General features: G+C 36.1%; 1 protein-coding gene across 22 annotated transcripts in view; it reads right to left on the bottom strand.

Annotated features, from left to right (window-relative positions):
• The window catches only part of DLG2 (discs large MAGUK scaffold protein 2), a 1,035,190-nt gene that overhangs the window by 250,021 nt on the left and 757,795 nt on the right, over nucleotides 1-27,374 (bottom strand). For 20 of the 22 annotated variants that reach the window (XM_026841744.1, XM_026841762.1, XM_026841771.1 and 17 more), the window contains one exon: nucleotides 19,199-19,354. The exons of the other annotated variants lie outside the window; for them this stretch is intronic. In XM_026841744.1, the coding sequence (XP_026697545.1) occupies nucleotides 19,199-19,354 (156 nt within the window). The remainder of the gene's footprint in view (nucleotides 1-19,198; nucleotides 19,355-27,374) is intronic. 22 annotated transcript variants of the gene reach the window in all.

Below are 27,374 nucleotides of genomic sequence, written 5' to 3'. Positions count from 1 at the left end.
CTGGGAAGGACTCGCGTTGGAGAAGTTTATGGAGGACTGTCTGCTGTGGGAGGGACCCTATGCTGGAGCAGGAGAGGAGCGTGAGGAGGAAGGAGCAGCAGAGAATAGTGTGATGAACTGACCTCAACCCCCATTCCCCATCGCCCTGCATCACTTGGGGGGACAAGGTAGAGAAACTGGGAGTAAAGTTGAGCCTGGGAAGAAGGGAGGGCTGGGGAGAAGGTGTTTTAAGATTTGGTTTTACTTCTTATTACCCTACTCTGATATTCTGATTTGATTGGCATTAAATTAAATTAATTTCCCTGAGTTGAGTCTGTTTTGCCCATGATGGTAACTGGTGAGTGCTTATCTCAACCCATGAGCCTTTCATTGTATATTTCTCTCCTCTGTCCAGTTGAAGAGGTGAGTGATAGAGCAGCTTCATGGGCACCTGGTGTCCAGTATTTTTCCTATTAAAAATGGAAAGCAATAATACTTGCATCCATACATGTATAGTTTTTCCTTGGGCATTGATGCAAGTGAAAGAGTAGGAAACATAAATTTTCCAGTAGAAACTTAGATTCCTTGATTTTCAGACACTCTGCTGGCCTACTCTTCTTCCAGCTGCACACAGCTGGTATTACTGCATTTACACCCAGCACCAAGAGATGCAGACAATGGCCCACGAGCACCACAGCCGAGCCTCTGCTGCAGGGCACTTGCTGGGTGGAGTGTGCAGGGACTACGTAGCACTATTTCCATCAGTGGATGATCTGTGGCAGCTGCCCTGCACAGCACTCATCACTGTCCCATAACACCACTTTTGATGTATTTCTAGAGCTGTGCATTGCTTCTGTAATGAAACATATTTATTGCACACAAAGCTCACTGTGCAAGAAACAACACAAGTATCTGCACCAAAATCCCTTTCCAGTTTAAGCAAATGTTGAAAGATGTTAGCAAGGACTTGAAAAATGGGTCCACTTTTAAGAAACTGTGAATGGCAAAACTTAAATAAAACTCAAGGAATATCTCAGAAGTTTGAGGAAAACTCATATACACACAATAAGAAGAATTATATAAGATTTTTAGTCCAAAAATACCAAATTGCACATCACACATGTATTTACCAGCTGTATTGTTGGGGTAAAAAAAAAAAAAAAAAGAGTAGGGAAGTTTTCTGGTAAGGAAATTGCTCCTATTGTCTAAAGAAAAAGCTCCTCTAATTTGTAGTCTGTGAATACAGCATAAATTCTGAAATACTGTAAATTAGTAAATTGTTCATAATGACACTAACAGCCAGAAAGACCTTGAATTTCAGAAAGTGTTAAGACCAAATTTTTAGATTAACTGTTTTATTATTGTCAATAGAACTGGATGAAGTGGATTATTTTTGTTCAAATTCAATTTCATAGGACATATGTATTTAATAGGAGGATAAGAAAAGAAAGAGTTAAACAGACAGTAGAGAAATCTGGGAAGACCTTGTGTTTTCATGTACTTTTCCATCACAGTCCATAGAAGTTAATTTAAAGTTATGAATAACACTTATGAGTCTGCTGAGAGTCCTCTTCAGGAATCAGAGACCTAACTCCAATTCAGGATACAAAAAAAATAAAAGAAAGTATGATGTGATTAACTCTGTCAGAACAATCTTATCATTAACAAAATGGACAGAGATTATGTCTTAATGGTTACACTGATCTTGCAATACTGCATTTAGTGCCTAGAACAGTTTAGCTTTGCTGTCTCTTCTCAAGGGAGGGTTGACTTTCTTTGCACTGAAGATGACACTTGAAAAATAATTCATAGGACTTTTATACTGCATCTGCTGCTTTTTTAAAGAGTAGAGAAATCACAGATTTAAATAAGCCTAATGACAGAGCTCAAATAACTGGAAACCATTAAACTAATTTGCAAAGTTTCTATCCATCTCCATCCAAAGAAAAACAAGCACATAAAATTCTTTTCATGACACAGTCATTGCACTGAATTTTACTCATTCAAGATAAAGCATATGGATAACAACAATTAATTAAAGTGATTTAAAACAGCAATGAAAAACCGTCTCATGCCAAACCATACTATGCCATTAACAAACATTTCTATATCCCATGATATTCTGTATCATTATATTTGCACAGTAAAAACATTCCTACAGAAATTTAAGTTTTAATACTGTTTCTGCATATGACCGAGTTCATTTCCTCTGTACTTACTAACTCTCATGTGTGCACTGCAGTGAATTACACTGTCAAGGTGAAACAGCCAGAAAAGGAGTGTATTCAGCTTCCATAGAAGTGGTTCAACAAAAAAAAAAAAAACAATGATCACAACAGAAAGAACATTAATTTACAATTATGATCTAAATCTATTAGAACAGCACACTTTATATTGCAGTTGCTCCTGATACAATGTTTACTGCACCTGTGTGATACCTTCTGATAATGTTATCCCTCCCATTTGGATATACATTATCTCTATGCACACTAGGAATATGGGTTGAATATCTGTCTTTGAGACCAGAGGTGAGAATGTAATCCTACCTAAGATGTTATTTAGTCTCACTTTCGCTGTCATTCAAATCAGCCCAGCATGCATGTGTGCATGTGCAGCTATACCAAACACAAAACCAAAAATCCTAGAGAAACACACAGAGAAAAGCAAAAAGTAGAAATAATGTAACGCAGATAAACAAATGACATCCCAACAGAATACATACAAACAGCAGTGAATGGTAATTTGAAAATGCATAATGAATGTATTGTCAAAATGAAAGATGAATAGTGAACAAATTCAACAGCTTAAACTCTTCTGTTTCTTACCTAATCTATATGAACCATGATTCTTGGACCTTTTTGATTTGGTAGAAGTTGGGCCTAGCATTTCATGGGAAACATTCAGTGTTTTACACTATGAGGTTTAAGAATGAACTAGATTTAAAAAAATATTTTAAAATCTTTTAATTTTTCTCATTCTGGGGTTACTCTCGGTGGGAGTGCCAGGCATAAGCATCTCCCACAGTAGATCACTGTAATATTGTCCAAACACATTTGTAATTATTTTTGCCTGTCTTTGATTATAGGCTATATATTGGATTAGATGAATGATGGGGTAGATAATTTATATGTTCCATTATGTCAATCCTTATATCCCTCACATATAAAACACCTTTTATTTAAAGATGCTTGTTAAATTTAATCTCTGAAGAGAAATTTAGCTATTCAGGAAAGAATGGGCAAAGGAATTTAGGAAGGAATTTTCTCTAAACTTGTGGTAGTCATTAAGGTGAATTGTTTAGTCACAAACTTAATAGATATATCATTTGAGTAAAACATTGGAAACTCGTTTTAAAAGATCTGCAAAATTAGCAAGCATGCATACATGACTGAGCTGATAAACAGTCAATTTGAGATCCTTTTGGAAACAGATTTAATGTCATTAACGTACTTAATAGTATAAGTCCTGGACAACAGCCTGAGTTTCCTTCATTAAACTCTTTAAATATTTCTTGTGGGTTAGGCAACATTTCTTATCATTACAATATTGTCATCAGTCAGTCAGCAAACCCTTAACTTGGGTTATTTCAAGGTTACTTTCGTGTGAAGGGTGAAGCAGCTGCCACGCTGCTTCTACTCAGCTTTCATTTATTAGATAGCTTTATCTAGAGCTAAATCTCTCTTTTCTGCTTTCAACTAGTGATTTCTCTCTGCAAGCACCTTTGTTCTTTGGTTCTCAAATGTTCTGGCCAGAATTACTTGCACTGGGTACAGTGAGAGAAAAAACACTGCTGTTTAAGAGAAAACGTGAATAACATACAGACAGGGAAGCACAAGGTGGCATGAGTCAATCAATAAAAATGGTCACAGTTGGATTTATACCAGCAACTCATCCAATCTTAACTGGGACCAAAACCAGAATTCCATTGTCATTTAGCACCTTAAAAAGAAATAGCCATGCAAGGAAGCTATTTTTGGAGATGGGAATCTTGTGTCCGTATTTATTCTGTGCACATGAACTGAGCTAGCGTTGCAGCTTTTTGCTTCAGTTCTCCACGCGTTATTTTTGAGGACAAAGCAGTTCTACTGAAAACCTATGAATACGCTGCCATCAATGAAACACTTCACATATGAAATATGGATTACTCAGATGATACAAAAAAACTGATGGAGGATAAGCCCATGCATTGGATGGTCATCCACATTTTCAAATCTTGCATTTGCAAGATTGGCAGGAAATTCCATAGCAATAGGCTCTTGTGTTTAGAGATCCTTTGGTATACTATTTTATTCCAAGTTATGCCTCTTGTCCAACTTATCAGGGATGTCTATTACAGAAAATATCTATTTAACTAATTGTATCTTTATCCAGTGGAATTCTCCAAATACAGCTGGGCAAACATACATAAGAAACACAGAGAAGTTTCTTTCACTCAGCAGTTACTTCTGGATATAAAATGCAAGTTAAAAGTTAAGTGGAACAGTTTGATTGCTGTTTTTTCTCCTGGCCTAAAGATTGGCCTGGAGACACTCTACACCTCTGAGGTGTAAATCTAAATTCATTTAAATTTGCATCTTATTATTAAACCTATGATATCTACTCTAGCTGCAGAATACTTTTATATACCAATCAGACATTGCTACACAATCAATCCCAAACACTAACTCTTCCCCTTCAGTGCAAATGCAGAATGTATAATAAATTAGTGGTGGAAAAGATTAATGATTTCAATTTATGTATTTCACAGATGGCAATCCAGATCCATTAAATATCTTACAGTAAATTTTACACTATGTACACCTCTGATTGAGAACAGAGGTAAACCAGCCAATATTTTACAGAAGAAAATATAATTTATTCTCGTATCACAGCTCACCTTCTTCTCTACTTCAAGACTGGTTTAAGCCTTGAGAGATGAAATGCTAATACCCTTTAAAAATTTTTATTAGGACCTATTTTAATTCACCTTGCTTTTTCTTGTTAGAAATATAAAGTCACTTTACAATACCACCAAATTCTTGCATACCGGTTAATCAACCTGTGAATCAACATTTCCAAATCAAATGGCAGCTTCCATTTTTATCCAGTAATTTATTTTACAAGTCAGTTGAAGCTATCTCAAATCTTCAAAATGATAATTACACTGATTTAAATTCATACCTGTGCTACTAAAATTTGAATTTGCACTATATATTCTTGATTTGTGTGCTTTGTTTGTTGAAGCTTTTGGCAAGTGAGTCTGAAACTTCTTACCCTCACTGTGAACTTCCTTTAGGACCTTAGTAGAGCCATTTACTCTTTGTGTTCACCCGTCTCTAAAATACCAATGATAAAAGAGATGTCCAGACTCTTAGTGATGGGAGCAATATTAAGGTAGACAGGACTAAAATTAATATGTTATTCGCCGTTTCTGTGGGCAAGCTGAAGAAAACTTGTCATTTCCTAAGTTGCATTGATGTTTCATTTCTATTAGTTGACACTAATAAGCTGATTTTTTCATGGTGAAGTGGTAATGCAAATAATAGCAGAATTGGAAAATTTAAACACGAAAACAGGAAAGGTTGACATGGACAAAATGATATAAAACTTATGAGAGAAAAAATACAGTATATTCTATCCTACTTAAGATCTAATTTACATTAACTTTTACGAAAATCCTCTCTCTTATAGTGGTGATTACTAAAACCTACAATTTTATATGGCAGCACTTAGTTTTAAGGTTTATTCCTCAGCAATGGTCCATGCTGCTTGCTTTATTTAAGTTAACAGCAAATAGATTTACTGTTCTAATCAATTAAGAATTTATTTTCCATGTGTTGCTATTCTTTATGAAGAATACCCAGTAGCAAATTCAAATAGATTGTGGCTTTTTGAGAAACAATGTTTGAGATGCTACAAAGCATGATGTCATATGCTTTGGAGTTAGCCTCGACGTAAAAGTATGAACCTGCTTATAGTATTATGTTGCCATGTTTATTCCTGGATTACCCAAGCTCCAACAAAGCCAGTGTAATTCTCCTTCTGACTTCACTGAGATATGATTTGGCTTTGGTATTGTACTGATCTTCCTTTGTGGACTAATCCCACTTTTGTCAAAAGAGAAAACTCTACCCTTCTTGTCATTAATTCAGAGCAATATGGTATTGTACAAGATTGTATCAGAAAAAAATAGGAAAGACAAGGAAAAGAAATAGGCTGAACAAGATTACAGTGTTCTGATCTCTGCCACTATAGTCTGGATCTTGTATTTTTGGTTCCGAAGCAAAACCTTCCAGTACCCTAGGCTGAAAGACCCAGTTCTGTAATCCATGGCATACCAACACAAATGCTAATTGTGTAATTGAACTATCTGGGAAAGCAGGCAAAAATCCATTAGGAAAAATAAACTAAAATTTCCATCTGGAATAAATTTCCCTCTTTGAATACTTCTCTTTCCAATTGCTGTACACAAACCAACCAGGAGAAGTATCAATCATCTGAGCCTCAAGATTCTAAAGAGCACCTGTGATTTCAATTACATTAATGAATTCATTGCCTACTTAGATGTCTTTGTAAAACAGGACCTTTTAAACACATTCACTGATAGTGTAAAATAAATAGTATAAATATAATAGTATAATATAAAAAATGGTTGTAAATCTTGATATGAAAAATTAACAACGTTCACTCAGACTGATGAATCTGAAATGTCAAATGCAAATTCTCTTCTGCATGGTTCAATGACAATATTAAGTGGGTTTGTATCCTAACCAAACCTGTTTGACTTCTGCTTCTAACCAAACCTGTGTAGCCACTCTTGCCATAGATATTACAGAAGTACTCCTACCTGCAACACTTACTTTAACCTGATCAGGCTAAGAGTTCTGATTACAGCTTATGCTGTCTTGATCAGATCAGCAACTGAACTATCCACACACATTGATGATTATACCCAAGCCAACTATCAATCAGTGTGGACATTTATGGGAAGCAGGTTAGACTGCTTCATCAGCTAACCTAACTTGTCTAGAACCAGCTCAGGAGTATCTGAATGGTCTTGCACTGGGCTGCACAGATGCACCCTACTACCAGTGAGTAGCAGCAAGTGACTTTTGGATTCCATACTGAGTACTCCCTCCATGTGGGCTTCAGTGCACTTCGGGTGTTCTCTTTACATGGTGTAATACATTATGATGGTTTCAGGCTGCTTTTTAGGAAAGTCTGTCTTAAGGATACAGTCATCCCTATTCAGAATTCAGATGTTAGAAATCAGTGTAATCAAATCAAAAGCAATTTGTGATGTGAAAAACCATATATACAAGTGTACTCTCACATTGTAGTGTTATGTTCTTTTCCCTGCTCCCCACTTCATCAGTTTAGTGATTTCAACAGCATAAAAGCAAGAACTATAATGATCCTCAAAAGATACAGCAAGCAACTCCAATTATCTATGGAATGATACATTTTCTGCATGGAGTATGGAAGAAATTGTCTATGCATCTCCCTGGAGACTGTAATGTTTCTGTTCCAGTATTTCCTTAACAATATTGAAATTTTCATTTTGAAAGTCAAACTAAATCTTCCTCTTCTTCCCTTTGTCAGCTAAAAAAATATATTTTAATATCTTGTCACTTCCATTGACCTTGCTTTTTATGCAGTAACAGTAGTGGTTTTATGCACTATAAGCATTATATAAAAAAAAAAAAAAAACAAAACAGATAAGCTAGCTGCTTCTAGTGCTATACTGGAAAAATGAATTAAGAACCTTTTAAAGAATAAATTGTTTAAGATCTCCAAACATTAACAAATTCTACATGTAAATTTACAATCACAACTTAACTAAATTTAGGTTCAACTAAAAAAGGTCAGTTGCATAACTAGTCGTCCACAAAATTCATGGATGTTTAGATCTTGTAACTCTTTCTGCATAACTGTATGTTTTTTAATTTTCTTTCTTAGCAAAACAAACAAAAAAGCCCTTTTCCAGTGTTTTCATAGTGACAGCAGTTTATAATGACTATGACTGGCTTACAATGAACTCCTACATCAGTTTGCCCTACTATTGCAAATTGGCACTGAATATCTCTGCATACACACGTATGTTTTATCAATGGCAGTTTTTTCTTGTCCTTTTCAATGTTTCCTATCAAAACCTCAAGTTCAGGATTTTACATTTCTCCTGTATTTATGAGCAACAAGGATCCTGCTTTCTGCCCTCCCTTTCCTGTGGTCCCCCCCTGTGCCAAGGTACTACTTCTCAGAGTAATATAGTATAAATGATCTTACTCTTAAGAAATGATAGTGAAGTACAGCAACTGTATAACTTATAACTGTCAAAATTTTAATTCTACATCTTCCCCCTTCACTTTTTCAGTTACAAAACTAAGTGTCAGTATTTTCAGTCTCCCAAGGATTTTGGTTCAGCTCCTCCAAGGTAGCAGTAAGGAAGGCGCCCTCTCTTGTGTAGATATTGCTAATCAGTAAATCCAGAATAGCTTTAATTTTTTGTGTTTTTAAAACCACATTTGGGGAAAAATTTTGGATGCAAGTATTGAGACAGTATAGTGATAAGACAGGTGAGCTCTACAATCTTAGATCTGTATACTTGAACAGCGCCCAGTAATAAACAAATAGTCTTAAACACTTCTGTCTTCCTGTATAGTAAGGCTTTGTTATTTCCTACACACACACAGACTTTTGAAACATTGAACTAGCATATGAAAAATATGACAGTGCTTATACAAATTCACCAAAGAAACTATGGAGTTGGAAGAGAAACTGACTGCAAATAGGCACAACCCTAGTCCACTGGAATAATATAAATTATCCTTCCAACTGCTAACCTATATTCTGAACTAAGGTGGAATCTATAAAAGAAATTTTAAAAACTTGAAGTCATATTTAGATCTCACTGCAGGTTACATCATTAGAAGTTAAGTCTACAAGGAGAGAAAGAAACCAAACAAACCATTTTTAAGTAATCACCAGATAATTTTGCTGGCCAAACACATAGCACCTCCAACCATCCTAGAAACACAGTAATAGCTTTAAAATATTCTTTGTGAAGGATTGAGCTACTATTTCTCACACCAAATAGCAAAGTGGGAAAATACAGAAACGAGTCAACTGGAGTGATACTGCTTTAATTAGGAATTAAAAGGGGGCCAGTAAAGAGCTCTAGTAAGTCCATACTCAGACTTCTTTCTGTTTGAAAGGTGAAGAGATGGAAAATTCCATATCTAAACTGGGATACAGAGCAAAAGTGTCCTGGTTTGCAAAGTAACCACATGCCAAACTATGCATTTTAAGCAGAGATTCTTGCCTATATATCTCTGGCCTGTATTAGCAGTTCACATTTCACTTTCAAATGTAATTTAGGTGCTTCCAAATCTGTATTTTATTGGAAATCAGTTGCACTTTGACCCATGAGATTATCTGAAAGCTCATCTTGCATTTTTCAAGAGTCAATTTTCTCCCTAGGCTAGTGAATCACTTAGCAATTTTAAAAAAATGTTATTCAGTATCTTCTGTGTCTCTTAATTATAAACATTTATAGCCATATTTACATGAAGATTAATTTAAATCAGTAAGAAAAAAAAAGTTCAGCAGTCCTCTCTCCGCCAAAATGAAAGCTTAACCTAAGATAAGAATGGTATTTATTCAAAGCCCAGACGGTATTTAAAACATCTCACTAACTGTAACACATGTACATAAATGTACTATGTAGGTAAAGGGGAGTTTTGTTCCCCATATTTTTTTGTTTTCCTCTCTGCTCTTTTCCCCACTTTCATAAACCCCTTGTAGCATTTGTGTTAGAAGACTGAATCAGGGAACAGCGTACAACATCCCAGGCTTATGTTGAGACTTTCAGTCCAACTCAAATATAGATAAGCATCTTTGAGGATTATGGTTACCATTTCTTGTATCACACTGAAGTCTCTGCAAACAGATGGTTCCAGTCATGCAGTCAATATTTTCAAAGAGCCACAAATGTAATGAGTACTGATCAATAAATATTTCTGCAGTAATATGATAAAAATATAAACATCTAGTTAGATTTTTCCTAATCATAGTTGTGTGTCCTTTTAAAAACAAATAAAAGGCAGAAGAATCTGATTCCACTGTTTTAGCCTTTGGCTACTGAAATCAATTTTCCCTTTACCATGGGAAATAATTATTACCCTCATAGACCTATAAAGGTACAGATTATGTTCTGACAGTGGGGAAAAAAAAATGAAGAGGAAAACAAAAATTTGAAGGCATTTTAGAGCAGACCCCCAGGAGGTGGACCCCATCACACCAGGAGGGTTTTTTTATTCTTAGTATTTTGTGTTTCTGACTGTTCCGTTAATTATTATTTTATGGCAGGGGGTGTGAAACTAGATGATCTCTATGGTCCGTTCCAACTCAAACCATTCTATCATTCTATGATTCTACTTTTTGGACAGAAGTAGTGAAGTGCTGTGAAATCGGCAACTACAAGGGATGAGTATCTAGTTTAAACAGCTCATTTTTTGCAACACCTTCCACAGCAGTGTCTTCAAATAGGCTTACAGTATCATTGGCCTAGCACGGACTCTGCAGTGTGCTACCTCCTGACTTCTCTATCACAAACATATCCTTAGACATTTCCTGTTCAAAGTCAGACCTTCTTGACTTGGCAAAACTAACAGAAATGGATATAATTGCAAGTATCCACATATAGGGTTTATGTCAACAATAATACATGGTGATAATTAAATACAAAATAATCTGGGGGCCTGAGTCAGCACTATGTTACTCCAGTGGGATAACTGTAGTGTAAAACAAGACTAGCACAGGGCTGAGGGAAGGTTCATTAGTACTGTTGTTGTAATTCTCTCACATTTCCATGAGAAATTATACTGCTATAATTAGAGGTCCCACCTGCCTTCCATGATGCCTCTTATCACTCCACTTGGTACTAATGATCACTCTTTTTTACGCAGTGCAGAAAATCATGTATCTGCACCTGTTGGAAATCTCTTTTAACTCCAAGGGCTGCTGGTGGTGTCTGTGGATGCGTGTCACGTATTTCACAATTGGACAAAATTGAAAGAAAGTCATAATTTGCCAAGGTCATCCAAACTGTCAGTGGTACAGGCAAATTTCTCAGTTCCCAGCTCTTTGCTCTAACCAGTAAGTTTTCTTGCTCTTTTGTGTGCAGCTACAACCCTGAAAATTATTCTTCCCCCAACAGGTACAGCATAGATAGCCACAGGGTAGCTTTATTTACCCAGTCAGCACAGTAATATTTCATTTCTAAGCTCAAAGAACTCTCTCAGGGTAAAAAAAGAGTAATTTGTTCTCCAGGTTAAATCTATACATGTTTTTTCTGATGAGGCGAGAGTCTAGCAATTACTGTGACAGGTGGAGTGATGATTTTATGATGTGGAAACTTGTCCACAGGAATGAAAGTGAAATCTCCAAACTTATTTGTATCAGCCTTTAGACAGTTGTCAGGTAATAACTGTCATTAACTTTCGTCACTGTGGACAAGATTTGAATTAGTGAATGGCTCCATTAGCTTGTTACTGTAGCATTCCTATGCAGAGTGACACTTCCTGTCAAATATTTTGTCATTTATTCTGAATACACTTGAACCAGATATGGAACCAATATTAAAAATGTGGGTTTAAATTTCTCCCAACACTCAGGAGCATTTGCACATTATGTCTGGAGTTCTGTTGCTTTGGAAGAACTGTTTCAAGGGGATTTTCAGAGACCAGAACAAGATGTTTGAGAGGCTGCTTACGTATACTGAAAACAAACAATAACATGTCTCACAGAAATGACTGTTTCAAACAACAAATTAATTGTGTGGACTTAGTTATGAACTGACTGGATTTTCATGAGAAAATCTGAAGCACCCCTCCTGCCTTGTGTCTAGCCAGTAACTGCTGTAGCCAGCTTTAGGTGGTGAATGGTCTATCTGAAGCAGACATCAGGCAAAACTTCAATTCTGAGAGTCGCTGTCCACCTCACCCTCCCCATACTGGATGACTGATTGCCCTGGCCAAAATCCTCAGGCAGGAACCGGTTAAAAGTGGCCTGATATCTTTCTAATCTCCTGGTTCCAGTCATCATTAATCCACAAGAGACAGAGGAACTGGCATCTGATACTTTGGGAGCGTTTCATGTGACTTAGAGACTGAATTTCAGAGCTTGCTTACAGGCGTGGAAAAGAAGGAAACATCTTTCCTTTGCTCCCAAATGTCTCTCTGTAGCTCTGTTTGTAATCATAACAGCAGGAACATTTTAATATTAGTGATTTACAGATGTTTTCTTACCGAGAACCGATATTTTTTTCTTCCCTAAAGACACAGTAAAGAAAATACTGCTACTTAACTAAACTGAGTTAATATTTCTGTCCGGTTTATGAGCTAAGAATATACAGTTTAATATCCATGGGTGCAGAATATGAACAAAAGAGGATCTGTAGCACAAGAAAGCATGGTATCTCTGAAAATCAAACCGTATATTCCAAAAATATAAAACATTTCCCAAATGACAGAAAAGAATAAACACCTTAATTTTTCTTTTTAAAAAATGTTATTCTATTTTGTTTAATGATATTAGTTATCCTTCCAATACAACTGAGTAACAAGATTATTTTACTGATAGATAAAGCAAAGCAAATAGAATTAAGTGATTTGCTCAACTAAAGAGAATCAATCAGCAGCACAACTGGAAATAAAGCCCAGCAGCATTAACCTGAAGCATCCCATCTTAACCTGAAAGGCATCTGTAACTTTACATAATTACACACTTGAACTGTAGAGATTTTATGTCTTTACAGGTTAAGATTCTCCTGCAATTACCTCTCTGAGTTCTTAAAAGGAGCATCTTCCTAATAATTTTAATTAATAATGTCCAAAATAGAAGACTCCTCATTAAGAAAAAAGAGCGTAAGAGAATCTATAGGAATAATTGTGCTTATTAGGGTCAGAGATTCAGCCATGCAAAATAACATGAAAGCTGAGTCGGACAGGCAGCATAATTCTTCTTTCATTAGCTATAACAGTTATATGACTGGATCATTCACTTGAAGAGAATATTTGAGTCAGGATTAAAAACAAATTATAGGAAACTGTTCCAGTTTAGACTTTTTAATTTGTTAATTGAAAGTGATAAGGAAAATCCACAATTAATTTGTATAATTTCCAAAAGATCCTAAATAATTTAAAGGCCTCAGGAGTCTGACTCACAAGCAGGGACAATCTACACTGAGATGCTGCATCTGAGTTGTAGACAGTTAATCAACACAGTTTATGCTGATTTTGTTTTGCCATATAATATATGACTATAAAATATTGCAGTTCTGCAGCTGCTTTCAGAAGCAGCACAACCCAGTCAAGCATAAATGGTATGTAATTGTATGCATCTGGGCTGCATCTTGTCAACCACTGCAATGTGTGTTCCTGCATGTGAGTCAAGGTCTCCAAGCTTATTTTTAGAAAGGTCTAGCTGCCAGAGTTAAAGCAGCACTTAAATTGCTACAGATGTTGTTTAGGGAGTGAAGGCCATAGTACTTACATACTTAATTCTCACTGAAATCAACAATAACAAGATGCTTCAATCCCCATTTGTATGAACATCAGTACCCAAGCCAGCCTCTGAGATGACCAGTTTAATATCTTAAAATTGCTTAGGGGTTGCTTTACGCTCTGTGCCTCTGAATGGCTAAAACTGTTTATCGATATGCCTTAATATCACTTCTCAAAACAGAAAGTCACAGGGTTCATTTTTTTTGAACACCGCCTTATGGTTTTAGGGAGCTGCTTTATCAAAAGTTATTTTAACTAAGCATGTTTTCTTTTCTAAAGACGTTTTTTCTTTGTGACTGCACAACTAATCTGTTTCCATTGACACTGAACAAGATGAACGCCAGTACTGACTATTTTGCTGTTCAAAAATCCACAGAAAGAATTGTGTATTTATTCCCTTCCACTGTTTTTAAGCAGTGCTACTTAGTAGTGCTAGTTTACCATATATAAACTTGCTGTTTGTGGTTGGATTATATAAAATGCAGATCAGTTCAGAAGTTGATTCTAAGATGTTAAAATATGAAAAAGTACAAATGTATTGCAATTCTGATTTTAAATATTTAAATCCATTTGCTGAAACATACTTATTACCAGTTTTGTAATTATTATTTGAAATTTTCACAAAAAATATGTAAGTGATTACAACTAAGCAGTTAAAGTTCATTTTAAATTCACGCAAGGTGGTTGTGTTTATGTGGGGCAAGTTGAAGACTTAATTTCATATCATTGCTTTTTACTGCTTGTTTGATAGGTCCCATTTTCAGGTTGCCAGGCATTACAAAAAACTCAAAATATGGCTAGATGTGTTTTGGGAGATATAATTCCAATATTAAACACATGGGACTGAAAGGGGGATGATGAGTACTCTTGTACAACGTGCATTTCAATAAAGATGACAAGAGCCTCCCTGGAAGGCAGCCACACACAAGTGCAGTTCTATGCATCATTTTGACAACAAGCTCGCTCTCAGCAGGTTATTTTGAAGAAAAAGGCTGTGCAGATATAAGCAAATGAGAAAGGACACTATAGTAATGACTACTAGAGGCCTACCATTCAAAGCTTTTTCAAGTGCAGTTACCTTAACTTCCTGCTAGCTCAGTGAAAAGCAGTCAGCACCTTCTCAGCTGGCCCTTCATGGCCTATGGAGGGATTCCAGGGATCCCTAAAATTAAGTGAGGTTCCCTCACCTACAAGCAGTAGTCCTTAGCGGTGCAGACATACACTAGTCTGATTGCAGAGGCTTCTGGAGTGTAGTGACCCTCATGTGCTTACAAGGCGGGTGCAGGACTTCAGCCACATGTTGGAAGTAGCATCATGTATCCATTATTAAGATTCTTGACATTATATTCTCCTTACCCACATGTCCTGCTTACAATTCGGCACACTTTTATTTCTGGAGCTCTTAAGGGTTACACAATGCTCAGTTACCCTTGAATACCTATGCAAATGGCATGCTGTTTTCTGCAAAAGACTGCTCTAGAGCCCTGTGCCTATATTATCTTCTCTCCCTAATCCCCATTGGTGGGAAAGTAGTGGAGCTCCCAAGAACTGATGTCATTAATCTACTTCATCAAATACCTTAAAATCATTTTTGTGTTATTAAATAGTAACACCAATTGCCCTTAGTAATAAGATGCTATTGTCTCAGACAGAGTTTTCAAAGCTCTATGAGATCATTGTTAAACTTCTTTTAGAGACTGGGAAACAAAGCACAAAATCCTTAACTACATTGCCTAAAACTGCAGATCACAGTGTCAGCCAGAACTGGGGCTGGCTTCAAGAAACTAACCTTGATTTTAAAAGCAAGCCAAATAATTTCAATCCAGGCACCGAAGCACCAGAAGGAGGATCTGCAAGTTTAAAAAAGCTAGACTAAACATGAACAAAATTTTCAATTCTTTTTATTTTCCTGGGAGGAGTCATGTTCCTAAGTTTTTCTCCCATGACTACAAAGTCTGAAACCCTACCCTTAGTTCCTTCCCCTACATGTATTCAAAAATATTGTTGTAATCACATGATCAAAGGTTGAAGAGAAAAGCAAATACCTATGGAAAAAAAAAATAAAAAATCACACAACCAAAGATATCAGGGCTGCCCTTTAGCCAAAACTGTGCTGGCAAGTAGAGTGCCAAAAAGATTTCAGTAAAGACAGGGAAGTTAGTTCTGGGCAAAATGGAAGCATTTTTAACGTGTATCTATGTAGTGGTGAATGTAATGAAGTTCTCTGTGCAAAGACTGGGAACACAACATTTTGTGTTACATAATGCAGAAACAAAGTCTCGTGTTTGTAGAAAGAGTGGTACATCTAGGAGCTGTGATTTCCTTTCTCTGCCAATAATCTCCTATTTGTACTCATAATTGTCAATAATGACAGAGGCCAGAACATGAATAGTTTGCACCCATTCCCATGTGGTGCTCTCAAAGGAAAACTTACTATTCTAAAATTCTCTCTCTACCCCTGCCTTCAGTGGGACAGATTTTCAGCTGTTGCACACTGACAAGGCCCTGTTAATATCAATTTACGTGAACTGATAATTCAATTAAAAAAAAAAAAAAAAATTACTTCTATCCTAAAATGGGAGTATATTGTTCTAGACCTCCAAAACTCCCAGGAGGTAAGACAGGCCACCATAAAAGCAAGGGTTGTAAACTTGAATTTATTATAGACAAATAAGGCTTTGCCCTATGAATACTCTTTGCCTATCAAGTTAATGAGCCTTGATAAAGCAATTGTCTGAGGAGTAGCTGACAAATTATCTGAAGCAGCAGTTTGAAAGGCGTTGGCTGCCTTACAACCATTTCAATTGGGAGAATGTGGCATCATGTTCCTCTTCCTCTGGAAGAGTTATTTGTCAAACCAAATTTCTTGCAGTTCAGCAGCAGATTCTCCACACTGGAGCACTGAGATATGACAAAGACTGCAGTTACCAAAAGAAGAAAATAATCCCTGTCCCTTCCTCCCCAAACTTGAAGCTGACAAATTCTGCAAAAAAATTCTTTCTAGGAAGCCTGCAGGAAGACAGGGAGATAGATATCTTTTACATCTGACTGGAGACCATGGAAGTGTATAATGTGGAGGAATAGGGCTTTGAGAAATTCAAGTGAGTAAAGGGAGATCTTTCAAAATACATGATCAATACTTGGAAGATTTTTTTGAAGTACAATTTCGAGTAGAGATGGTGGTATCACAGCAGTAGATTTAAAACAAGGTCTTTTTATGGATTAATTCTTCCAAATATATATTGTGATATTCATCACAATACAGCCCTGAGATATTATCACTTTTTGCAAAATTAGCCACTTGGATTAGGGTTAAAATAGGATTAATACTTTCCTAAAATCTGTTCTCCAACTGTGAATATTGAGTCCATTTGGAAATCAAATCATGGTATATATTGTAAAGCTGACACTTTCTTCACCAAAGGCATTTGGTGAAATTTTATTTCAAATATCTTTCTCTACAGTCAACTATTCAAAGAGTCCTGTGGAGAAGATGACAGTATTTGAGAACATTGAAAACTGTCATATTTTCCATCTGAATATTATGCCACAGTGGGAAGGAAGTATAAATTACAGCAATCAGTTGCCTCTACCATAGCATGTAGCAGAGCATTTAACCATGAGTTGTGTCTTTTCTCGTCTTTTGTGTTCTTTTTGCAGTTCTTGTTGGACTGTTGAAATAAACAAACTGATTAAATATTCAGGGACTAGTGCTTAATTTTATATCAAAGTAGAATGAAGAGAAATGAAATCCTGTTCTTAAAGAGAACTGTAAACTGACACTCAATAGAACAAAACCCAGATTTTTAAATCCTGATGACAGGTCATCAAATATCTGAGGACGGACCAATATTTAATCAATCACACAGTAAAGCAAAAGGATGTAGAGAATGATACTTTCAGGTTGCAAAATGGCCTAGTTCTACGAGCTCTCCAGCGCTCCACCGATTATTGTCATCTGAGTGTCTGGTCTGCGGGAAGCAGTTTTAACAGATCTGCCCTTTTCCCCCAACCTATCTCCATAGTCCTTACAGTCACGTCTATAGAGATTGACCATTTAGCAATGAATTGCATCTCTCTACAACTAGCAAGCCACAATCTAATCCTCAGTGCTCCCAATACACAACTCCATGTCCCCAAAATCCCCTAGAACCCACTTGTTCAACTTTCTAGTTCAAGTTGGTGCCTTCCTTTCTAAAGGGACCATTTTAAAATTAAGAGTCTCTTTATAATGCTTTCTTCTGTGGTTTGGTTCTAACCACACAGAAGCACTGTAATGCTTACAGATAGATTACTCGTATGTACACTGTACCTAGAGACCTGAAGTAATTAAGACTATTTTTGGCTAGTTATTTCCTTTAATATTTGCAGAGAAATTAAAATACTGTGGATAGATCTGTTAATACCTGTCATCCTTCTGGATTTATTTAAACCTTTATAAAACATCGACCTTACCAATGTTTTTCACCCAAACTTGCACTGGCCTGAACAGCTTAACTGATCAATTTGTCCAGTGATTAAGCATTTTTTTTTTTACAAATTCTAGTAGCTACACAGTTCTCATTCTAGTAAATGGACAGCTTTAGCATGGTCTTACTACATCTGTTGAACTCTTGACTAGTATTTGTTTTATTGCTTTTTTAATTTAGCTTTCTATTTCATGGCACTTCAATGTCTTTCACAGCTGGTTTTTTAATGCCTAGGGGTTTTTTCCTGCTATTGTATCTTACACTAATCTACCATTTTCAATTCCATTTACATACTACTACTCTTGTCTTCCCACATTACTCTTCACTGAAATGTGTTTTCTGTAGAAAGTGTCTATGATAAAATCTCCAAATACTATTATTTTTCTTCTACTTTGAATACAAAAGATAGTAGGCTTTTTCCTGACAAAGGAAGCACTTGACATCTTCTTGAAAACTTGTGCCTAACTCTTCCTCTATCTCTCAAATCTTGTTTGCAAATAGTTTACCACTATCCCAGTAGATTACAGAAGAATAGCTGTGTTATACTTGCATACAGTTTTGGACAGTACGTTTTCCTTTACTAAATATTTCTCAAGAGGGAATCACTGTCAATATTTTATAGAAATGTCTTCCATTACTTCAGTTATGGAAATGTTCATCATTTCAGCTTTTACTGACTGTCCTCTCAGAGCACAGCCAGCCTAGGGAATGCTAAATTTTAGATGTATTCTCAACCATGACTTAGTGAGGGAGGTGATTATTTTTTGCTCAATTTCTTCTGAATGGCTTAGGCAGCCACCCTATAAACCCAAAGATGCTCAGCGAACAAAGTATGCACAACACAGAAATAAAATGACTGAATCAAACCGAATGACTACAGCTTTCAGTGAGGTCTTGGTCACTTTTTGTACTCACAGAGAAACAAATACTGAATTCAGTTGTAAAATGTGATACATACTATGTAACCTATTTTAGAGCACCATTCCAATGGATCAAAACATTGCCTGTGTTCATCACTGGATTTTGGATGACCAAAATTATATACCAAGGTAGCATATATCTTCCAGTGGTGCAGATGTGAAAGCATGGTTAAAAACAAGCATAAGCTGTAGAAAAAGATCTATGGTGAAGATGCAAATTATGAGATAAATCCAGTGATGTTCATGCACTCTAACAAAGGAGGTGAGGAAGAAGCGCATGCAGTACCTGGTGATCTCAGAGTCAGGGAGCAGGCCTACGTGGTAGTGGGGATAGGGAGCTGTAAGAAGGAAGCTTTTGTCACACTCGACAGGGGAATAGTGCCTAGGAGAAGGTGGTTTATCACACAGTTTGTTCACAGTGCTGTAAACAGGTTCAGGAGGCCTGGTGATACAGAGACAAGAGTAAAAGATCAGGTGTGTGTTAGTGGATGAGAATATAGAGAAAACACAGCAATCATTTTAAAAGCATGCATAGCAAATCTGTTAAGACCTTTTCAGTAGGGCTTTTCTGACAAGTGTAAAGTGTGCTGTTAAAGGAAAAATTAGAATTTGGTAACACAGTATTATGGCATGCAAGCAACTGCATATAAAGATATACATAATGCAAGTGGGCCATAAAACTGCCTTATGGGAGGTATGGCACTGAAAAGGAATATCTTATCTCTGAAGTTCAGTGATGAGTTTTCCCACATGCTCTGCTTGGCTTTTTGTTTGTTTGTTGGTTTTGGTTTGTTTTTTTTTGTTGGGTTTTTTTTTTTTTTTTTGTGGTTTGGGTTTTCTTTTTGTTTGTTTTTTGTTTGTTTTTTTTTTATCTAACAACATTACTTCTGCACGGTTTTCTGTGATCTTAATTTTGAGCATAGAAGAAAATATGGTAAGTTTTAGCTGAAAGGGGGTATTTTTTACCCATTAATTTAATATAAAGGTGAAGTACATATTACTTGTTAATACGACATACTCCTGTCCCAATGAGCTGGGGGTTTGCCAGTAGAGCTGTGGTCGAAGTGAACCATATTCTATAATAACATCAATGGTAACAAACTGTATAAGCAATTAATCTCAATGGCAGACAATTCATTTAATTTCAAGAGGGTTTTGCTTTCTTTTCAGATCCAGCCTCCAAAATCTGCTTATGCAGACCACATCTCAAACAGTTAACCTCGTTGACAAGGCTACTGCAATTGCACTTGCACTGCTGCTCCAAATTACTGACAGCAGTCCGTGAAGTTTAGATACAAAGAAGAAGATCCTAAAACTGACAGCGACTGGTCACCTTGCACTTCTCTCCTGCTGCCTAGAGGCCAACTGCCTGGGAGAGGCCATACTTACCACAAACCTCGCAGGGAGCCACCTGGGGAGGGGGGAGAAGGGGATGCAGCCTTTAGTACCAACCAGCCGGGGATCCACAGGAGACAACCAACAGAACGTTTTCAAAAAAATACACTACACAGTACATTTCCCGTCATGCAACTCCTCCAACTCCTGCGTTGGCCCCAGCAGATACTCTGGGCCTACTGGCAGAGTGAAACTTGACTCATAATTTCCTGAAGTTTCTGTTCTAGAGAGTGCCAAGAAGCAATTGCTGTCATATCCTCGCTTCTGCCAGAAGATTCAGGGTATGCCCCTGTCTTTAATCACAGAAATACGGTATTAGCTAGATGAAAATCTTATTTTAGAACCCTGAAAATATCAACAGGCCAAGCTGTTAATGAACTCTTGTTCTTCTGGCTGCACTGTGCCTCACATGGGTGTGGTTTTTGCTGTGACTTTCACAGGTACCAGAATTTATTACAGCCGTGGATACACCGGCAGATACAGAGTACATATTTTCCTTTGTTGTTAGCTTCTAGTTTTGTCCTTTGGGGGAAAAGGAGTAGCTGCTTTATTTAAAAACTGGTCTCACTCAATGCTAATAACATTCATAGCAATCTGACATATGATTTGAGAACTCTCTGTGCCTGACTTTCCCAGGGAAAACTTTACAGTTTAAAAAAATGGCAATTTAAGATTACCCAATATCAAAATAGCAAAGCTGTCACTCATTTGCTTGTAAAGCACTCTGTCAAGCATTTAGTAAAATCCCTTTAAAAATGCTTAAGGTAGCAATTCTTTTTTATCAGTATATTTGACACTTGTTTCAGAGGGTTGGATTCAATAATTTATTTACTAAATCTATTGCTGCTTTCAATACAAAAAAATCCAGAGGAAAAAACCCACACCACTTCTATTATTTTACTTTAGACCAGTACTGCCTTTTATACCCTCAGAAATCACTTCTGCTTTTAGGCAGTATATTAAATAACAAGTAAAAATATCAAATAGAAATCATACCTACTATGAAAATTGAAGAAATATTGCCCCAGTGCAGGAAGATGACTAAAAAATGCAGATTTCTCCATGGCTTAAAACACTAACCAGTCCATTAACAACTTGCTAGCTTCCTACATTAGAGTTAATCGTCTTCTCTGAGTGGTAGATGACGTGAGAGTGTTGCTACCCGTTGGATGTATTGTGAATGCTCAAACTACACTGAGTCATCAGTGAGTGACCATCCAACCTTGTGCTGAGACACAAATCATGTCACAGAGATGGTGAGATACCAGGGACTGCTCTGTCAATTGGCAGTTACAAACTGCTTCCAAAAGCAAAATGAAAGTAAACATTCAACATCCACCTAGACATTGAAACGAAATTAGTCCATCAAATACAAACACAAATCCCTAACAAAAGGTCCTGCAAAGCCCAGTAAATTTAAAAACATTTCGTATTTTTCACTCCTTTCAATCTTGCTGGATGGTAAGATAACAGCAGATTGGAACAAGTCACTGTGCTGATGTATAAAGTCCTATATATAAGTGATACTGTGACCAAGCTAACAACATATACTCTGTAATTCAGCTGAAGAGAGAGGTCTTAAGGCTAAGAAAAGGAATTCAAACTTCTTATCCTTTTAAAGCTTGGACTCTGCTTAGAATAGGATTCAGAGTATCAGCTATTTCCAGTTATGAGTGCACTTCTTTTAAGGCCTATGAACTGGTCTGAGATCATCATAGCCACCTATTTACCATCAGATGCCATTCCTCAAGGTCATTAAGATATGGACTGATGTGACTCTTTAGATATACCTGCATACTACTCAGATGCATATGCTAATACTGCTAATTGCATAGCTGGGCCCTGGCTGCACATTTTATTGGCACGGAAAAGAAAGAACTTGAAAAATAAGCCGTACGTAACATCAAGGGTCCAGCTCAGATCAGGATAAACTTATTTTTCTCTCTCAATTTGATTTAGTAAATATAAATTAAATAGCGTAAAAAAAAAATAAATTGAAAGTTGGGATAAAAACATGGAAAGGATGAGAATGATTAAAATGTACTGGGAAGATCACTGACCTGGTCATACAAACTGTACTTTATGCAGGCCAGTAATCCTGCATCCAGTAATTTCTTCAACAGACTGTCTTAAAACATACTCCTGACTCTTCACCTTCTATATGTACTAGTACTTAATTCAAACTAATACTTAGCTACAATAGTACCTAGCTACTTTGGAAGACAAAAATCGCCAATTAAAAAAAAAATAAGATAATTATGAAGACCACTCAGCTTTATTAAATGAGTCTCCTAGTGCAGCATTTTCTCCTGTTGTTTATATTTCTCCTCACGGGAAGAAGAAGAAAGAACTTCTGTCCAATGGGATCAGCCCACCTGGAAAATCCTGTCTCACATATTTTCTTCTCCAGTTCTATGACAGAGATGGGTTGTCTTCTCTCAAAGCATGGGATAAGGAGAACGATATTTAGAAATTGTTTCTAATGTGCCATTCTGAAAAATTACAGCCAAGGTCACCTCAACTTTTCTTTTAAAAGAATTAAGAGCCAGACTGAACATAAACATTGAGGCCTTATTTTATGATGCACTGAATCTTCAAATGAATTTAAAAACATGTAGCAGGTCATTTAGCACGCTGTAACAAAAGTGTAAAAGGTAGTTTATTTGCAATTGCTCCACTTTCCGATACAGCAGGCATCGCTTCAGAAGTTTTGTCTTATTTAAAACAAATACTAAGCAATTTTTTGCAATTTTAACATAAGAACAAAGAACAATGTTATTGCATTTATTTTGTTCATCATCTTCATTTTTAAAATTCTTATGCAAAAGAAAAACCCCTTAAAATGCTAAATGTGTGAATATTACTGTATACTTCTTGGATAATTGTAGTATCTTTTTTAATGAGTAATTATCTGTTATGGGTCTACTCTGACAAAATAACTGATGCTGTAACTTCTTATTTAGCAGATCTGCTCCCTTTCTGTCTTTAAACTATTTAGTGACAAACAGACATTACAGTTCTCTGTCTTTATCAGTGAGCTAAAAACCAAGCTCTGATAAATGACAGCAGCAAGTGGTAGGTCTAGATGGACAGCAGTAACTAGGTTAGCATGAGAATCAGGCATACAATAGCAGAGGAAAGGCAACAGAAAAATATTAGTAGCATAGCTTGGCTTGAGTGTGCCTCTGCAGATAAATCAATCAAAGAGACAGAATCCAGTCATTCAGTGCCACAAGGTAGGCTTTTAAATGATAGTATGAACAGCAGATAGTCATAAACTACTTTTCTAGCTAGAAAAAATTGAAAGCTGGAATTGTTAATCAGTATAGACCTAACTGTAATGAGGAACAATTTCCACAGAAAGGTATAATTGGTGAAAGAGCTAACAGTAACAGTGGGAGGTAGAAGATTGATCTGACACTTGTTTTATCTATTTATTTCATAACAGAGAGCGTAAAGAAAGCAATTCTTCCTAGTTGTTTGTAGTCCTCATTACTCCTTGTTTGGAACATCACTGTGTTATTGTTTCAGGCTGGCTTTATTGCACAACAGAAGTTATAAGAAAATGGCATTATTAAAACTGTTCTCTCCTCAGCATCATGCAGAGTCCTCAATTTAATTTTAACTTTTTTTATTGCAGAATCCTCTTTGGTAGGTTCAGTTGCCAACACATAGTGCATTAAATGTTAACAGTCTTTTTTTTTTTGATTTTAAAACCTTTTATGATATGGAAAGAAACCAGCTAAGCTCTCACAGCATATTGAATATGCAGGGCTATAGCCAGGAAAAGCTAAATTTAATCTCAGAGAAAATAAATCTCACAATGCTACAAATTTCCAACTTTTTTTATTTTGAGTAGCCATTCTTAATGGTACCCAAGTTCAGTAAAAACAACTAATAAATTAGTATTGCTAATACAATGCTGCTGAGAAGTATGCAAAGCGCTGTCTTTAAAAGTATATCACTATTAAGACAAAAATCAACGGTAATTTAATATAAATGAACTCTTCTAATAATCAGTGATTTTTATACATATGTCTTGACTTCTTTGAGTATCTTTTTCACATAGGCTTCTAGAAGAACCACAGATCTTATTGTTCAGCAGGTTTATTTAGAAATGAAAGTGGATTTTATTTCACAGGTTGTGTCATGGCAATTCAAATAAGACCCAATATGACATGTTTATTTTAACCAAATGGAGGACAGAGAATGGGTATGAAGAGCTGGAAGAAAATACCAAAAGTACATTACCTTAATACTTTCTGAAAATCCTTCTATAACCAATGATTTCTCAGCTTTCCCATTATTAACTGCTATTTTCATGAGCCTTAAAGTTTTCTGTAACTGCAAAACAAGTGCTTAAGATCATGGCCTTTTTTTTTTTTTTTTTCCTTGCATGGTATTGAAGAGTAAGGATTGCCTTGTTCCTCTTACTAATACCATTTAAACGTTTTAATCAGGTTTTCAAATTAAATGGCCTACAAGAAGGCGTAAGTATAATTTAGAACTTTTAATATTCTACACCCAAGTCTACCTCATTATTCTCAGCCATTAGGAATTAGAAAAGGAAATGACTATTTAATTTGAAAAAAAAAAAAAACCAGTAATGATTTTCTGTTCCATCAATGGAAAAGAAAGTTGTTTCACAAAGAAAAGGTGAGACTATCAGACCAAAGGCTCTAGTCCCTTGCAGTAAATTTTTAGGAAAGAGGGCCAGTAAAGAATGGCCCTTCCCTGCTCAGCTGCTGAAAAGCAGCAAGTTAAGGACCATGTAGACTAGGAACTAAATCCAAGAAAATTGTGGTTAGTAGGCCTATGGACCATGAATTTGAGCACTTATCCTCACGCGTATTTGAACGTTTTTATATTCTTAGGCTTCACAACACTCTGTGGAAGAGTTCCACAAACTAAACATGTGACATACCCCAAACCTCTACCTTTGTGTACTGTAAGCCTGTTACCTATACTTAAGTAACAAATAGCTTCCACTGGCTGTATTAGAAATAGTCAAAGCTATTACTTGGAGATCTCTGACAGGCCTGTTTGAATATATGTGGATTACTCAGGATGTAAAAGATTATCTGGTGACTTCATAGTAACTAAATTTTTACTTTAATATAAATTATTTTCCCAAATTAAGACTCATTATTTAAAATAAATCTGGGGTAGCAAAACGAAATCTCATGATAGGCAGAAAACTATTATGCATTTGTAAAGTTTAACAATTAGTTTACAATGAAATTTTGTGTATTAAAGATACGAAATATAAAATAGTTGCTTTGCAATTTAGCAATTTTGTCTTTCATTGAACGGAACAAATAATAACATAGAGCTAAGAAATATAACTGTGACCTTTTTCGAAAAAGCTTTTGATAGGTGTTATACAAGTAGACATTTTTATTTGATAGCATAACTAAAAACTGTACCACTGTATTTCACCAAGGGTCCAATTTAAGGTTATACAGAAAAACTTACATTTTTCTTTTCTTAACTGAACATTTAATGTGTAATTTGAATAGTGTTAATTTTTTTTTTTTAAAAATAATTCCTTAGATTGATCAAAGACCAAATCAAGAAAGAAATCCTATTATGGGACACCATAATGAGTTCAATATAATCATCAGCATGGTTGCCAACTTAAAGCTAAAGCATGAGAACTCTACCCCGTGAGAGATGGGGAGAAACCAGCAGCAGCAGCAGGCTGCCACCCTCCAGACCGCCAGGCAGTGCAGGTGAACTATCATGACAGTCTGCCTGGGGGATCAAGCACATGTCATGCAAACCCCAGAAACCACAGGCTGCTCTCCATTTTTCTAGAGACATGGCTCTAGCCTGATCTTGCCAGCATCTTATCAGCAACTTTTCCTTACTTGCTCTCCATCTCTGTTCCTTTCTCCAATCTTTTTGCACAACTATAGATTATTGCAAATCTCAGGTCTCACTGTCTGAGGGAGTTGATGGTTCAGCAGCCCTGAAATTCATTGCTGCTCTTCTCCAGGACATTTTTCTCCACTGCTTCTTCATGCCTCTTCACCCATTTCTCACTTATGTTCTTCCTTGTCCTAAATTCCCCTTCCCAATCCAAGTTTTCTTACCCAGTAAATACCAGTCTTCCCTTTTTGTGATTTCCATTCTCACACAACCAGTGACAAGTTCTCCCTCACTTTCACACCCAATCTCACCATAATTCCTTGCCAAACACCCCCCTCCCCTCAATTCCTCCACTCTTCAATGTTAAAATCTGACAGGACTGGGCATTCAGAGCACAGAACAAAATCACTCCTGATTATGTTCCTGTGTCAGAAAGAGCTGGAAAAAATAAGTAGAGAGAAAACCTAGCTCTGGCCATATAATGCTGTGCTGAATCATACTGATTTTTAAACAATCTAGTCAGTATTCCAAAATTGTGAAAAGCTTTGATATACCTTAAGGACTTCTACTGAAAAAACAAAAACACATTTTGAAGGATAAATGAACTGCAGTTGTTCAAAAGACTTACATTGGCATTGAGATAGATTTTCACAAATATAGTAAAATTATTATGTGGATTTAGTTTCATCAGGTCCCATACTTCAACATCCCGAAGATATGTATGGAATATTATAGTATTTAAAATATAATATAACCACAATTTTTAATATAGAATAGAACAGAATAGAACATGAACTAAGCCTTGTAATTCTCCCTCTATCCCTTAAATGACCAAGCTGCAATGGTTAAAACTAAATGCAGTTTAATCTGATAATAATAGTGGTTAATTAAAATTACTTTTAAAATAATAGATATAATTTACACTAAATTTTAAAGCAAACCAAACATATAATCTTTGCTATCCCTAGATAAAACAAATCCCCTCCAGGCAAAAACTGAGCATGAAAATATTAATTTGAACAACTGATTTGAAGGGGAAGAATAAATAAAATGCATTACCAGTCTCCCCATATTAGTACATATAGTTTATTCTCTTTAGGACATAGATCATGCTGCGTTTGGTTTAGGCACGGTGATATGACTGTTAAGGGCTCACAATTACCTGTCATATTCATATAACTGCATCAGTGTACTTC

Source organism: Athene cunicularia (assembly GCF_003259725.1).
Source record: "Athene cunicularia isolate RWA chromosome 1 unlocalized genomic scaffold, athCun1 chr1_part1, whole genome shotgun sequence".
Lineage (NCBI taxonomy): Eukaryota > Metazoa > Chordata > Aves > Strigiformes > Strigidae > Athene > Athene cunicularia.
The sequence above is the reverse complement of the archived record's forward strand: the minus strand, read 5'-3'. Positions and strand labels throughout refer to the sequence as shown.